Source organism: Zasmidium cellare (assembly GCF_010093935.1).
Source record: "Zasmidium cellare ATCC 36951 unplaced genomic scaffold M409scaffold_10, whole genome shotgun sequence".
Classification (NCBI taxonomy): Eukaryota; Fungi; Ascomycota; class Dothideomycetes; order Mycosphaerellales; family Mycosphaerellaceae; genus Zasmidium; species Zasmidium cellare.
Window position 1 is genome coordinate 174,921 of NW_022986954.1, and position 14,491 is coordinate 189,411.

The 14,491-nt window shown below is 55.7% G+C and overlaps 6 protein-coding genes across 6 annotated transcripts; 2 read left to right on the forward strand and 4 right to left on the reverse strand.

Annotated features, from left to right (window-relative positions):
• Positions 1 to 353: 353 nt before the first annotated feature.
• On the forward strand, positions 354 to 2,199 carry M409DRAFT_52462 (uncharacterized protein; the record flags this gene model as incomplete). Its single annotated transcript, XM_033812088.1, has 2 exons — positions 354 to 600; positions 656 to 2,199. The coding sequence occupies 2 exons, from the start codon at positions 354 to 356 to the stop codon at positions 2,197 to 2,199; spliced, it is 1,791 nt and encodes a 596-aa protein (XP_033670071.1).
• An 88-nt stretch (positions 2,200 to 2,287) lies between these two features.
• On the reverse strand, positions 2,288 to 3,852 carry M409DRAFT_20406 (uncharacterized protein; the record flags this gene model as incomplete). Its single annotated transcript, XM_033805377.1, has 2 exons — positions 2,288 to 3,763; positions 3,817 to 3,852. 2 exons carry the CDS (start codon positions 3,850 to 3,852, stop codon positions 2,288 to 2,290), a joined length of 1,512 nt encoding a protein of 503 aa, XP_033670072.1.
• A 489-nt stretch (positions 3,853 to 4,341) lies between these two features.
• Positions 4,342 to 5,385, forward strand: M409DRAFT_64934 (uncharacterized protein; the record flags this gene model as incomplete). The annotated part of the gene is made up of 1 exon (XM_033816292.1): positions 4,342 to 5,385. The coding sequence occupies one exon, from the start codon at positions 4,342 to 4,344 to the stop codon at positions 5,383 to 5,385; it is 1,044 nt and encodes a 347-aa protein (XP_033670073.1).
• Positions 5,386 to 5,452: 67 nt separating this feature from the next.
• Positions 5,453 to 7,524, reverse strand: M409DRAFT_20408 (uncharacterized protein; the record flags this gene model as incomplete). Its single annotated transcript, XM_033805378.1, has 5 exons — positions 5,453 to 6,583; positions 6,627 to 6,677; positions 6,756 to 7,016; positions 7,082 to 7,115; positions 7,205 to 7,524. 5 exons carry the CDS (start codon positions 7,522 to 7,524, stop codon positions 5,453 to 5,455), a joined length of 1,797 nt encoding a protein of 598 aa, XP_033670074.1.
• Positions 7,525 to 8,081: 557 nt separating this feature from the next.
• M409DRAFT_64935 (uncharacterized protein) lies at positions 8,082 to 9,818 on the reverse strand (the record flags this gene model as incomplete). The annotated part of the gene is made up of 1 exon (XM_033816293.1): positions 8,082 to 9,818. The coding sequence occupies one exon, from the start codon at positions 9,816 to 9,818 to the stop codon at positions 8,082 to 8,084; it is 1,737 nt and encodes a 578-aa protein (XP_033670075.1).
• Positions 9,819 to 11,949: 2,131 nt separating this feature from the next.
• Positions 11,950 to 14,072, reverse strand: M409DRAFT_64936 (uncharacterized protein; the record flags this gene model as incomplete). Its single annotated transcript, XM_033816294.1, has 3 exons — positions 11,950 to 12,196; positions 12,245 to 13,818; positions 13,929 to 14,072. The coding sequence occupies 3 exons, from the start codon at positions 14,070 to 14,072 to the stop codon at positions 11,950 to 11,952; spliced, it is 1,965 nt and encodes a 654-aa protein (XP_033670076.1).
• Between the last annotated feature and the right edge of the window lie 419 nt (positions 14,073 to 14,491).

Here is a 14,491-nt window from a genome sequence, read left to right on the forward strand (position 1 = left end):
GGGTTCAGATTCCAGGTCACTTCGTCATCCAAACACGGTTCTCGTCAACCTGGCGAACTCGCATCTGCACTGCGTTGTCGACAGCGACCGTTAGGCTGGCAGGATTCTGCGCTGGAGTATGGTGAATGGTTGCGAGCCATGATGATGAACTTGCAGGAAATGCAACTGCCTCGAGCAAGTGAAGTGAGATTTGGTGGCCCGTGCGAGGATAGTGGTACGTGCCAAATTGGACGCTAGCCTAGGATTGGGCGTCACTTCTCTCTGCAACAGAGAAGTCGAACTCTTCACTCCTCATCCTTATTATCCTCATGGCTGTCGTTTGAGCCCGAAGCTGTAGTCTCAGGAGCCGACAAATGTCGTCTTCAGCGGCACTGTCATACCATGAGCCAGGCATCGTGACCATCCTCGTTCTTTCGTCCTTCCTCATCCTTCAAAATGTCATCAACTGGCTCTTCGATCGCCTCCTTTTCTGCGGTCTCATCGGTCAGATAGCCATCGGTGTTGCCTGGGGCACGCCTGGCGGAAAATGGCTTACCGAAGGAATCGAAAACACCATCATGCAGTTGGGATACCTGGGATTAATCCTCATAGTATTTGAAGGTAAGCATAGTCGTTCATAAAGGACTCCAAAACAAAGCCTTATCTGTGTTTGTAGGTGGATTGTCGACGAATCTCAAGACCTTGAAATCGAATCTCTTCCTCTCGTCTGTCGTCGCAGTTATCGGCATCAGCGCTCCAATCGGCCTGTCATTCTCCCTGCAAGGCTTCATGGATACAACGAAAGTACAAGCCTTTGCGGCAGGTGCTGCACTCTGCTCGACTTCGCTTGGGACTACCTTCACCATTTTATCAACAAGCGGCTTGAGTCAAAGCCGCCTTGGAGTTGTTCTATCGTCTGCTGCGATGATGGACGATATCGTTGGCCTAGTCATGAGCGGCATCATCTCCAATCTTGGAAAATCTTCCGATTTCAGCCCAGTCACTGTGATAAGACCGGTACTGGTGTCAGTCGCTTTTGCTGTTATCCTTCCGTTGATCCTTTTGTTCCTCATCCAACCTTTGACAAAACGTGGCGTTCGGTTCATCCAATCTCGGAAAGAGAGCAGACTACATCGACTATTGAGCACGGAAGGTGCAGCACTGGCATTCCACACGCTGGTATTGCTCGCTCTTGTGACGGGTGCCAGCTATGCTGGGACATCGGTACTTTTCGCAGCATATCTTGCTGGTGCCTCGAGCACATGGTGGGACAGCCTTTGTTTGGACTGCATAAGAGAGAGCGACAGTGCACAGCGAAAACCCAAGAATGCGACCAGCTCTTCGAAAGGAAAAGGGAGGGCCAATGTATCATCGAACAGCAAGACGAAAAAGCCTCAATCAAGCAGCTCCGAGTGCGACGAGCCGCAGAGAATCACACAGAATGGCGCCACGGAGAGCAACAATACCGCCGGACAGAAGCAATTGCAGTCCAGCCAAGTGTCTGTTGAGAACCCAGCTTTCATACGTGGCACTCAGATCTTTGAGAAGTACTACCATCCGGCACTGCAGTTCGTCCTCAAGCCGTTCTTTTTCGCCTCGATCGGCTTCTCCATTCCAATCTCCAAGGTGTTTGGCGGCGACGTGATCTGGAAAGGCATCGTCTACTCAATTCTCATGGTTTTCGCCAAACTGCTTTGCGGACTTTGCCTGCTACGATTCGAGGGCCCGTCGAGACTTCTCAAAGTGGTGAAGAAGTACTTGCCTTCAAGCTTGTCTGTGTGCTGGCCGAACTCTTTGCGGCAAAAGACAGCGAAGAATTCACAGCGCGAAGCAACCTCGAAGTCAACCACAGCGGAGGCATCATCATCGCAAGCGGCTCCAAACAATTCCCGCGAGCCAGTTCAATCATCTCAGCCCAAGACTCCGGTTTCGCTCTATCCGGCCGCTCTACTGGGCAGTGCAATGGTAGCGCGAGGAGAGATCGGCTTCTTGATCAGTTCAGTAGCTGAGAGCGAGGGAGTGCTTGGGACAACTGGCGATGGTGGCAGCTCTGAGCTGTTCCTCGTCGTTACATGGGCAATTCTGTTATGCACACTTCTGGGGCCAGTCACGGTGGGTCTCATGGTGAAGAGAGTCAAGAGGCTTCAGGCTATGGAGCGAAGCCAGCGGTCTGGAAAAGACGACCCTCTAGGCTCCTGGGGTGTGGTGCCTAGTCACTGAAGGCCGACGCTATACCATCGGACGGAAGATTACTTGTTGGATCTCTGCAGATCTATGTTCGACGCCCAGCATACGCTAAACGCTACATTCACAACCAATACTGGCGCTCTTCCGGCTTCATTCCCCGTGGCACATTCCCAGTCTTGCCGACAAGGACCTGACCCTTGCCACGCTTCAAATACTGGCCGAACCCCTTCTGGCCAACGATGCCTTTCTCTTGATCCCAGACTACTTCACCTCTGAGGATCGTATATCGAGGCCAGTTTCCGACCTGGACGCCTTCGAATGGTGTGTAATCAATGTCGTGGTGCATGTTGCTCTGGGTAATGGTCGTGGCGCCTTTATCACCTGGATGCCAAATGATGAGATCGGCATCGTAGCCCGGGGCTATACTACCTTTCTTTCCGTCAAGGCCGTACAGCTTGGCTGCGTTTGTGGTTGCCAACTGTACGAATCGAGGGAGACTCAACCGAGCTTCTTCAGCCGGCCGACACGCTGGTGTTTCGCCGAAGAGCAAGGCAACCCTGGTTTCGATTCCTGGAAGACCATTGGGGATTTTTGAGAATCGAGGAATGCCATCGACCATGCCTAGCCTCTTCCCGCCTGGATGATCGTACTTGCTGGGCGCATGATCTGAGGAGAAGGTCGTGAATGTGCCGTTTGCGATCGACTGCCACAGAGCGTCGAGATCTTTGACGTCGTGTCGCAGCGGTGGGGAGCAGACATGTTTCGCGCCGGAGAAATGATCGTGTGGCTCGCCTTTGATCTTCTCCGAAAGCAAGAACAGATAATGCGGACAAGTCTCAGCGTGGATGGGCAATAATCGAGTCTGAGCATCACGCACATGGCTAATCGCCACATCCGACGACATGTGCACAATGAGCATCGGCGCATCCGCCAGTTCCGCCAACGAGATCGCTCGATACGATGCCTCATCCTCTGCTATCCGCGGGCGAGCCACAGCATGGAAATACGGATCCGTATTCTTATTCCTCTCCAGCCCCTCGATGATCATACTGATCATATCGTGCGACTCGGCGTGAATCATAGTCGTCATGCCCAACTGCTTGCACGCGAACAGGATCCTCAGCACTTCTCGATCGTTCAGCTTCATCAGTTCGTAGGTCATGTACAGCTTCACGCTGGTGATGCCCTCTCGCTCCGCCAGCACGGGTAGCTCGTCGCGGAGGATCTCTGGAGTGGGGTTCGTGAGGATGAAGTGGAAGCCATAGTCGCAGTAAGTCTGATTAACCGATTTCTCCTGGTAGTCTTCCAAAACTGGGTACAACGACGTATCAGCTTTCTGTTGGGAGGCGAAGGCGATGACTGTCGTCGTCCCTCCTGCGATGGCGGATCGAGTTCCTGTCTCCCAGTTGTCGCCGGTGGGGGAGTTCTTCTGCGCGAGATGGACGTGGCTGTCGATACCTCCGGGCGTTACGTAGGCTCCTTCGGCGTCGATGATCTTGGTTGTTGAGGAGGTTGGGAGACTGGTTCCTATGCAGGCTATCTTTCCGTCTTTGATGCCCAGTTCGAGACCCTCGGGGAGGACTTCGCTGGCTGTGACCTTGATGGGTGTCAGCCTTGCATTTGGCGGCGAACGGACATGCTATGTTTTACCAGAATGCCATTCTTGACAACCAAATCGAAATCCATCTCGTCGCCGTCGTCGTCGCCAAGAGATATGTCGTCCGTGCTCAAATTTCGATCGCCGACGTCACCTCGTCCTCAATCCCATCACACTCTCTATACAACAAACAATCAACAACACAATTTATACCAACACACAACCCAACGCTCGGTGTTATTCCGTGTCCTTCTCCAACTAGCACCCCCGAATCCACGATGCAGCTGCCCGGCGCAGGGTCAGAATGTTGGCCGAAGCGGCCTGATAAGCGCAAGATAGGCACACGCTGGCGATCTTGCAGCAGCTCATAGGCGGCCGATGGGAGCTAAACCGGGCCGGGCAGGAGGGCTCTGCGCGTGTGAAAGGTAAAATGGTGTGCTGTGAATGTTGACGAGAGTAGTGCTCGTATAGTCGTTCAAAAGGAAGTAAACGCCCACGCTTGTTTGAACGGAGTCGTCGTTGAGTCCAATATCACCTCGTCACTCCTCCCAGCTTTCACGCTATCTATTCTCGCAAGCATGTCCCGAAAGATCAAAGTCGCGGCAGCTCAAGTTGGTGCTGTAGATCTCGGTGCGTTGAAGAAAGATACCGTTCAACGATTGATCAAACTCCTCCACCAGGCCGCCGAACAGAAAGTCCAACTTGTCGTCTACCCGGAATGTACCTTAACGACGTTCTTCCCACGACACTTCATCCAATCCCAAGAAGAACTCGACAAATACTTCGAGCACGGCGAAGACATCACACAATCCCCCGACGTCAAACCACTCTTCGACGAAGCGAAAGCTCACGATATCGATATCGTGCTCGGGTATGCAGAGCGAACCCCCGACGGGATGGGCTACAACACCTCCGTCTACTTCTCCGGATCCACAGGAAAAGTCCTGAGCAAATACAGAAAAGTGCACCTCCCCGGCCGCGTCGAACCCTTCGAAGACCCCGCCGCCACAAACCAGCTGGAGAAACGCTACTTCAAACCCGGCAACTACGGCTTCCAAGCCTTCCGCGCGCCGGGCCTCGTCAAAGACGCCGTGAAGAAGTCGACCACGACCAAAGCAGATGAATCGACCGAGGGAAAAGGCGACCCGATCCTGGGCATGCTCATCTGCAACGACCGGCGCTGGCCCGAGGCCTGGCGCGTGTACACGCTACAAGGCGCCGAGATCCTCATGTTCGGGTACAACACCGGCGGGCACATGTCGCACCTCTGGGGCGGGAAATCCATGGCGCCCGAAGAAGCCGAAAAGGAAGCCCTCTTCCACTCTCGACTAGTCCAGCAAGCGAACAGCTACATGCACGCGTGTTTCTCGATTTCCGCGGCGCGGTGCGGGCTGGATGACGGGAAGTACCATCTGATCGGGGGCAGTTCGATCGTGAGGTCCGAGGGACATGTTGTTGCGGAGGCAGGGACGGATGGAGATGAGCTGGTGGCGGCGGAGATTGATCTGGCGGAGTGTCGGCAGGGGAAGGAGAGGACGTTTAATTATGGGAAGCATAGACGGGTGGAGACGTATGGTTTGATAACGGGGCAGACGGGGGTGGTGGAGCCGGAGTTGTTGTAGTTGAGGGATAGATCTTCTTGTTTTGGCTAGCATTGATTTTTTCGTGTACAGTTACTTCTTGATCATTTCATACGACCCCAGCGTCCTCGGTCTTTTCAACAGGTTTGGGTTTCACCCCTTGCAATTTCCTCGCCACCTCCTCCGTCATGTAATCCTCCACATTCGGACAGTACAACACCGCCGCCACGAGTAAGATCACACTGAAAGGGATCGTACACAAGAACACCGTCCTGAAAGCCCTGGAATAGGCCTGCTTGATCGGCGCCCCAACCGCAGCGATAATAGCCTCGTCAATCCCAGGGACAGTCGAAAAGCTGCTCGTCGAAACTCCACTCAACAAAGCCGAGACACTGCTCTCCGGTAATCCAGCTTCGATGGCCGCAGGCGCCACATACCGCGGGAGGTACTTCGCCAACTCCGTCGACAGGATACTGCTATACATCGACGTCGCCAACGCCCCCGCAGCCGTGCGAATCGCGCCCAGCACACCGGCCACGAGCCCGATATCATCAGGCTCCCAGACCAACGCCATCGTCGAAAGGGTCAGGTTCTCAACATACCCAGCGGCAGCCGTCCCCAGCAACAAAAACGCCACCGTCTGCCCTTCACTCCCCCCATCCGCCGCCGCGCACGCCGCGATGAAAGCCATCATGACCACGCCCGCGGCCGTCATCTGCCACTTCATCCTAGGCAGGTACCGCACCCCGATCCCCGCGGAGATCTGGCCGAATAAGAGCCCCCCGCCCACCGCGCAGGACAACCACCCCACCCGCTCCACGTCGTCCGTGAACAGCGCCCCGACCATCGTGGGCCAGATCACCGTGCCGGAGTAATACACCATCGCGCCGATACTCGCGCACGCGACAATCGCGTCATACTTCACATTCCGGAAAAGCCCCACCGGCATGAGGGGGTACTCGTGCGGGCAATAAGCCTCCCAGACGCAGAAGGCGACCATGCCCGCGAGGCCCGCGAAGAAGGCTCCTAGGACGTGCGCGGAGGACCACGGGTAGACGCTGCCGCCCCAGTTGAGGGCGATGAGGAAGGTTGTGAGGCCGGCGGTGAAGAGCGCCGTGCCGAGCCAGTCGAAGTCGAGGAGTTGGCGCAGGCGGGATTTGCCGTTGACGTGTAGGTGGTGGTAGGAGGGCGGGTGGTAGAAGAGGGTGTAGAGGAGGACGGCGAGGGTGTTGACTATGACCTGGGTGGGGAGGTCTTAGCTGAGGGGGGGGGGGGGAACTTACGCCTAGGATATAACTCCACCGAAACGTCAACGCGGTATGTTCGAAGAAGGCCTACACACAGCCAACATCAGCCCCTACCCATCCATCCATCCCACCATCCCCAAGAAACATCCATAAAAACTCACTCACCCTCATAACCACCGGCCCAAAGACCGCCACCGGCAAACTCGTACTCAGCACCACAGCATTATACACCCCCCGACTCCGATTACTAACCAACTCGCCCAAAACCACACTGAAACTCAACTGTCCCGCCGCCGCGAGCCCGTTGATGCAGTTGGTCGCGATGAGCGTGTCGAGGGAGCGCGCGGTGGAGCCCAGGATGTTGCCGAGGATGGCGAGGGCGGAGGAGGAGATGAAGAAGTAGCGGCGGCCGAAGATGTCGGAGAGCTGCGAGGGAGAGGAGGGAGGGTTAGTGGTGGGATGGGGAGGGGAGGGGAGGGGAGAAGACGTACACGGCCGACCCAGAGGAAGCCGACTGCGAAGCCCCTATCGTCACACACATTAGCATCGCACCCACCACCAACCCTGTCTCCCCATCCCCCCTTCCCAAAATCTCAATATGATAGATAACTCACGCCTGCCAACTAACAGCCAACCACACACTCGCCCCACTCCCTCCCCCTCCATCTCCCAACTCCGCCACAATCAAACTAATCGTATTCGCCGGCAACACCCAGCCCAGATACCCGGAGATCTGCGCGAGACATGTCGCGACCAGCGTGCCGAGGAATTGGGGGGAGGTGTAGTAGTTGGCGGGGAGGATGTCGCCGCGGGCTTCCGGGGCGATGGTGTCGTGGTGGAGGTGGGAGGGGGAGGGGGTGGTGGTGTTGGATGGAGGCGAGGGAGGGATGTGTTCGAGTTGGATCGTATCGGCGGTGGTTGTTTTGTCGTCCATCTTCAAGTATTGTTGAGATCCAGGTTTTGGTCCTTCTCTTCTCTCGAATCAAATCAAAACAAAGTACCAAGAGATCAATCCGCGGGGCCCCATCTCCTCCACCTCAAGCTCGTTATAAACAGTCCAATCAAAAGATACATGAATACCTCTATACCCAGACTCCCGGGATCCCAGCCTTGCGGAGAGAAGCTGCGGTGGGTAAGTAAGGAAAAGCATATCCGTAACACCCATTCATCCATCCAATATTCGAGGCTGAATAGGGGGACGAGAGACGAGAGAAGCCATGTACGACCACCCGAACGCAGTCCAAGGCAGTCGCAGTGAATAGCCGAGCTTGCAAAGGGTGATGTTAACCAGGGATCACGTGAGAGGTACGAGAAACGAGATAGAAAAGTGAGATGAACTTGTTGACGTGAACCGAGTCTCCCCTCTTCCAAAGAGATGTCTCTCTAAACTTTTTCGCACTTGATGCCGCTCTCTATCAGCAGTACATAACAAAAACACAGGTAAAATAGAGACACATACAATTCATACAGACATGCATGCGTGCATCTTCATCACCTCCCATCTCCACTCCCACCCCCGGCCTCCCCTTCTTTCGTCTCGCCCTCCTCCCCGGGCAAGAAAATCTCATGCCCACTCCCATTCCGCACCTTAAAACTCGCCACACAACCCACCGACGCCAACGTCGCTACAATCCACCACGCCATTCCGACGATTCCTCGCTCGGTCCAGATTCCGAACCAGTACCCTGCCAACACAGGGCCGATAGTGCGGAAGGTGGCTGAGCAGGCATTGCCGATGCCGTGGATTGTCGCGAGGACGCTGGGGTGGGGCGAGCTGTTGTTGAGGAGGATGATGGAGGCGGGGAGGGCGAAAGTTCGGGCGGCGACTTGGAGGAAGAGGACGAAGGAGATGCCGATCCAGATGATGGCGCCGCTGGCGGGGTTGGGTGGTGGAGAGGTTGATGGGAGGAGCGCGAGGTAGGGTGCTAGGTAGTATGCTGCCGGGAAGAGGAAGAGCGAGCCGCGGAAACATCTCATCAGGCCGAAGCGGCCGTTCGCCCAGGGGTAGAGCAGGAATTGCAGCGCCACGCCGATGAATCCGATGATGGCCATGGCGAATCCGATCGTAGGCGGCGGGAATCCCAGTCCTGAAGAAAACTTGAACATGCTCCTCGCTTGTAAAGAGGTGTCTTCACGCGCTGAGTTGTCACCACCCGTGAACTCTCGTGGCGTCGCCAGAAACAAGATCCACAAGTTCGCAAACGCACCCATGTGGAAGTCAAAGATGGCGATGCTGAGCAGTGTCCACAGAACGTTGGGCGTCCAAATGCGTCGAAAGGCCAACCTTTGCACCGGTCTCTGTGCTTCCCTTTCTCCGCTCGCCGTCAGTCTGTCCATCTCCACAGACCCTCTCGTGTCGCCAGACAGCAGCCCCTCTCGCTGCGTCTCCTGCAGCATCCTGTATCCCTGATTCCTCATCCGTTGTGCACTCTCATACGCTGACCGCACCAACGCAACCGGATCAAATTTGGAAATATCCAGCGGCTTCTTCCCTTTCAACGTCTCTTGCAGCCCAAAATGCACCAGAATCGCCTCCGCGAAAAGCAGTGTCGTACTCATGAGATTGGCAACCGCATAAGGATACTCCCTCATCCACTGCACACCGTCCGGCCCTCCAAATGTGCTGTTCGGCCCAAAAAGCTTCGGCAGGTTGACGGTCGGATCGGCGAACAATCCCGCAAGAATCGGTCCTGCAACATTTGCAACATTGAAAGCTGCTGGCAGAAGCAGAAACGCACGAGGATGCCAGGGCTTGGGTGTGATCTCAGCAACCATTGTCCTCGCCGATCCTACAGTCCCATTGATCGCCCCGCTCATCAACCTCCAGAACACAGCTTGTCCATAGCTCTTGCTGAATCCCACTCCTATACATCCAATCCCCGTCCCCACCAGTCCAATGTTCAGCACCGTCTTTCTCCCCAGCATTGGCTGATCCGCCGCCCGTCCCCATAATATACTCGTGATGATTTGCGCAGCGGTGAAGGCACCTTGCAGCACACCGGCCTGATGTGAGATATCGACGTCTGTCAAGTCAGGATCGAAGCTTCGCAGTTGATGGACCATGAACGTCTGCAGGGCAGCCATCTGGAAAAAATCGACGAATCGCGAGAGGGCCAGGATGGCCAGTTGGCCCTTGTTGGGGAGGTTCTTCCATGTCGGCGGGGGCGGTCGTGACCTCGTTACGTGAATGCCTTGTGAGGTTGCGTTGTCGGTGGATGTGGGAAGCATGGGAGCTTGTGACAGCGACCGTCGAGGATGGCCATTTTCTATCGAAGCGGGGTTCCACTCCTTGGCGGGAGCATGTGGTGCTTTCGAATCGTCAAGGTACCCGTCGTCGTCGTCGTCTTCGTCGTGCTCGTAAGGATTCTCCTCTTCGCTCAATGGCTTCTGGGACAGTGAGGGCGAAGGCAGAGCATCCGAGCCCAGGCGGTTGCGGACGTAGGGCAGATGGCGCGAGGTATTTCTCTGATGGGCCATGCCAGCGCCCTGCGTGCCCAGCGAAGAGCTTCTGGCGTGGGATTGCATCCAGATGGCGTGCTCGTCAAGACGGCCAACACGGAACGGTTATCTTCTGGCGGGCCCCCGGCTCGAGCAGGGCTGCACCACGACTACGGCGGATGCACGGCGGGCGGGCGAACTGGCGATTACGCAGCGGCGGGAGCAATGCCTCTAGCAGTAGCAGCTGTAGCTGTGGTGCAACGTGAGCAGAGGAGAAGCGTGCCGTCTTCGATCTTGGCAAAAGACTCTTCGCGCGCCGGGATTTGCTGCCAACCTCTTTTGTTCGTCGGGACTGCGTCGTCAAGCCCTTGCTTGGCACATCCACCTTTAGCGAAAGACCATCATGGCGGTGCTCCTGGACCAGCTGCTGCCGCCGCTACCTTTCTTCGGCGGATCTACGTAGGACGGCGCGGGAGCACGACGACGACGTCGACTTCGTCAAGCCGGTGGTACGCGGCTGGAACGTATGCACAGAGGCGACGTAGGACTTTATGGCTGTGTGGTGTTGGTGGTGACGGAATCCATCAAGCAATTCAGACCACGAGGCCGGCGGATGTTGCGCGCCCAGACTTCTCTCCCGACCTGCGACTTCTCTGCATACATACCACTTGATGCGTGTGTGAATCCGGCCCCTCGTACGAAGACCCGCCAGGCACCAAGTGGATGTGCCTGCTTGCTGCTTGCTGCGTGCTTCCTTGTCGTTTGCTGCTGATACCCGTCCATCTACCCATACATCTCGCTGCCAATCCGAAGCGCTAACCCGCGGCGTGGCTTCCGGGGGGGAGATGAAACAGACGAGTCCAGGGCGACGTTTCAGAGGTGCGGATCCAGTGGCGTCGAAGAATCTCGCGGGATGGATTGGATCGGGTTTGATCCAGGAATTTTGGCAAGAGATCTTTCGATCGGTCAATCAATCGAAGAAGAATCCATCGGCCACTCCGTCCAGGCCCTGCACGAAGATAATGATCGCTTCACCAATCCAATCTGCAGCGTGGCGTCCGTCCCTCAACACCCCTCAAGACAGGGCTGAGAAACTCTCCCCCAAGGAATTAGAACAAGGCCGCCTCTGATCAGCCATGCAATAGGACCCTACAACATGCTCTCCTTCTCGTGAATGGTCCCGCCGTCTGTCGGTATCCCAATCATCCTCGCATCCAGGTCAATCTTCAAGCCAGTCCAGTCCAGTCATGACAGTCCAGTGCATTCGCATCCCCACCCAGAATCAGGGGCCAGAAGCAGAACCAGCCCTGAAGGCAACGAAAGTTTCCAAAGCCAGTAGTAGTAGCAACTGAAGAAGAAGAAGAAGAAGAAGAAGAAAAAGCAAAATCGAAAGAAACACAAAAACCTCCTCCTTTTGTACCCTATCCGTTCCCAACTCCTGACATCGTATCAAACTATACGAACGAACGAACGGTGTCTCCTTCGGGACCCAAAGAACGCTTTCTATACGGGATGGCGGCGCGTGAATGAATCTGGGGAAATACGAGAGAGTCCTCTAGATCAGAGGTGGATGGGTAGATGGAGAGGGAGCCTGATGATGAGCCCGCGAACAGTAGAGACACCTTCCTTCTTCGTACAGACGACCTATCATCACTCTACTCGCCAGATAAGTGGTATAGAACTCTCCTCAAACACATCAAAACTCCCTCCCATGCAACAGTGCCATGCAACTGCTCCCCTAATTTAGCAAATGCATGCCCCATCCTCTATAAACGCCCACGGCTATGATTCTAAACATCTGCAAAACCCACCCTCCACAATGCCAAAACCTCGCCCTTTTGCTTTCTTCACATACTCGTCGCCTTCACAGCATGTTTTCCTTCCCCCTTCACACCATCTTCCCCACCTTCCCCTTCCCTAGTCACGACATCCCCCCAGGACTAGAATTCCCATCCGCCTCCTTAACCCGTGTATACCTCCCCAGCACTTTCGACCCAAACGCCGCGTGCGTCATCTCATCCGTCTTGCCCTGCAGTTTCCTGAACAATCCCGTCCGCCAGAAGAAGAATCCCATCGTCGCGGCCGTGAAGCCCATCACCAGGCCTGCGATGACCGCCAGAGTGGATGTATTGTTCGGTTCGGTTGTATCGTCTTCGATTTCGGGCTCGCTTTCGAGGGTCGTCGCTTCCTGGGGGGTATCGATGGTTGGTAGGTACTGGTAATACTGGCTCGTGTTGAAGCCCCGGTTTGTCGAGAGGAACTTCTCCGCCACGTTGTTCTCAGCCTCGTATGGCGTCTCTTGCTCCTCGGGGACTCTCGAGGCGTAGTCGCATCCTCTGTCATTGCACCACGGTCGAAGTCTCCCACTAGGCACGAACGTCCTCGCGACGACACTGGCATCCAGGGGTCTCCCATCGCCATCCAGTGCTTCCGCATACGACCAGGGCGCGAAAGTCTCGATGTGGAACTCCGTCTCGAACCCAGTCTTCCCGACATTCCCAGCATACTCCCACGGCCCAGACGCACTCTCCGCAACGTAAAAGTTCCAACTTTTAACCTCCGTCGCTCCATTCCACGACACCCAGAAACTCGTATTCACCTCTCCAGATTTGCTGTACGTCCAAAGCGCGGGTTTCGTCACAGGCTGCGCAGTCCAGTTGAACTTGTTGGATCGATAGATCATGACATTCGACGCTCGATCTGCCACCTTTGCATACTGCACGCAGGTACCGTCTTCGAGATGCTCGGAAAAGTATGCGTGTTCTCCCCAGCCGATGTGAGCGCCTCCGTTCGGGAGCAGCTGCATGTTTCCTTGAGATGTTGAGAGAAGTCCACCTTCTGACTGCGGTGCACCCCATTCCTTGATCATTGTCGCAGTCTCTTGGATATGATCAATCGCAATGATCCAACCATGCGAGAACTCTCCCGTGGCATTGTAATTGTTGCTCGCGTTGTCGTAGAAGGAAAACACCGTATGCGTTCCATTCTCCGAAACCCATCTCGCATGATGCTGGTACGAGAATTGGAAGTTCGTTTGCGTGAACGAAGGACTGTTGCCGCCCAGCTGCCATATAATACTCCCATCTTGGCCAGACGCCTTATATATGGCACTGACGTGGCGCGCTGAGATGAGGTAGTCGCCTTCTTCGTTCTTATCGATCGAGTTGATGTGGAAGTAGTCCCAAGGTGATTGTTCGTGGAGACCGTCGCCGCTGGTATCCGTCGAGCCGGGTAGAGTCCACGCTTCTGATGGGTCGACATGGTCCAGTGACCGCCATTCGAATAGCACTCTCCCAGTCTCAATATCCACTTCTTGAAACACGCCTTCCACGATCCATCCTAGGCCATGTTGCAGATTAAATCGAGCATTGGTCGTGAGATCGTACTGCCGTGGCTGATAGACCGTCATCAAGACAGAAGTCCCATTGGAATAAGGCGTCATGCGGAACTCATGCATATCGCTACTCGCGCCAGCGCCCGAACTGTCAATCGCCTTGACCACTCGGTAAGTGTTATCCATGATGATTCCATGTCCTCTCGCGAAGCCTTGATGCTGCTCTCCCTCAAAGAAGCACAAATGGTCCTCTCCCTTGTACACACAAACCTTTGGCGCATGTGCCGTCTTAGGCCCCGCCTCGCCCGCGCCCGACCACACCAACTGTCCATTGTTATCGTAGATATAAGGCCCCGGATCGAGGTTGCGGTACGGCGCAAGGAAGACGTATCCCGGCAAGACAAGTTCCGGTCTGAGGACGGCGAACTCGAGGATGGGAGCGTGAAGGTCGGGTCTCTGTGAAGGACGGTACCTGCGTTAGCGGGATCGTTGCTTGGCTGGGCGGATGTGGCTGGCTGGCGGGCTGGCTTGTTTTCGCTGGCGCAATCCTCCAGGCGTAAACTTACCGACTTGAATTGATATGTCGGCGACGTCTCGTTGTCGAGCTGTGCTTCCACTCCTCTTGACCACCAACAGCTTAACACCAGCGCCGCATATATTATCCGTCGGAGGGCGAAGAGGTGTGCGAAGGCTGGTGTAGCGAGTGGCATGGCGCGGCGGGTCCGGTATAGCCAGATCTTGGGGGCTCGATCACGCAAGCAATAGCGCGAGTGGCAGCATCCAGCATCCAGGAACGCACGCGAGAAAGTGGACGTTGGCTAGTGGTCGATGATGTGCCGGGCCCGTTTGTTTATCTGCACGTCATGCTATTATACAGTAGTCTGGGACGTCGTCGAGGGGCGCAGAATCCGGGTCGTTGCTGTGGTTGTTGCAGTGGGACGAGGTGAAGTTGCGGTTCGAGCAAGGTAGTGAAGGCAGGCAGGCAGGTCAGAACGGACGGGCCAGCGAGCCGGGCAACGGGCCTGAGCAAGAATGCCAGCAATCGCAAACAATCGAAACAACTGACAGAACGGCCGTCCGTCCTCCATCCCTGGTCACGCACGCTGCCATGTCACCGCTCACTCGCTGC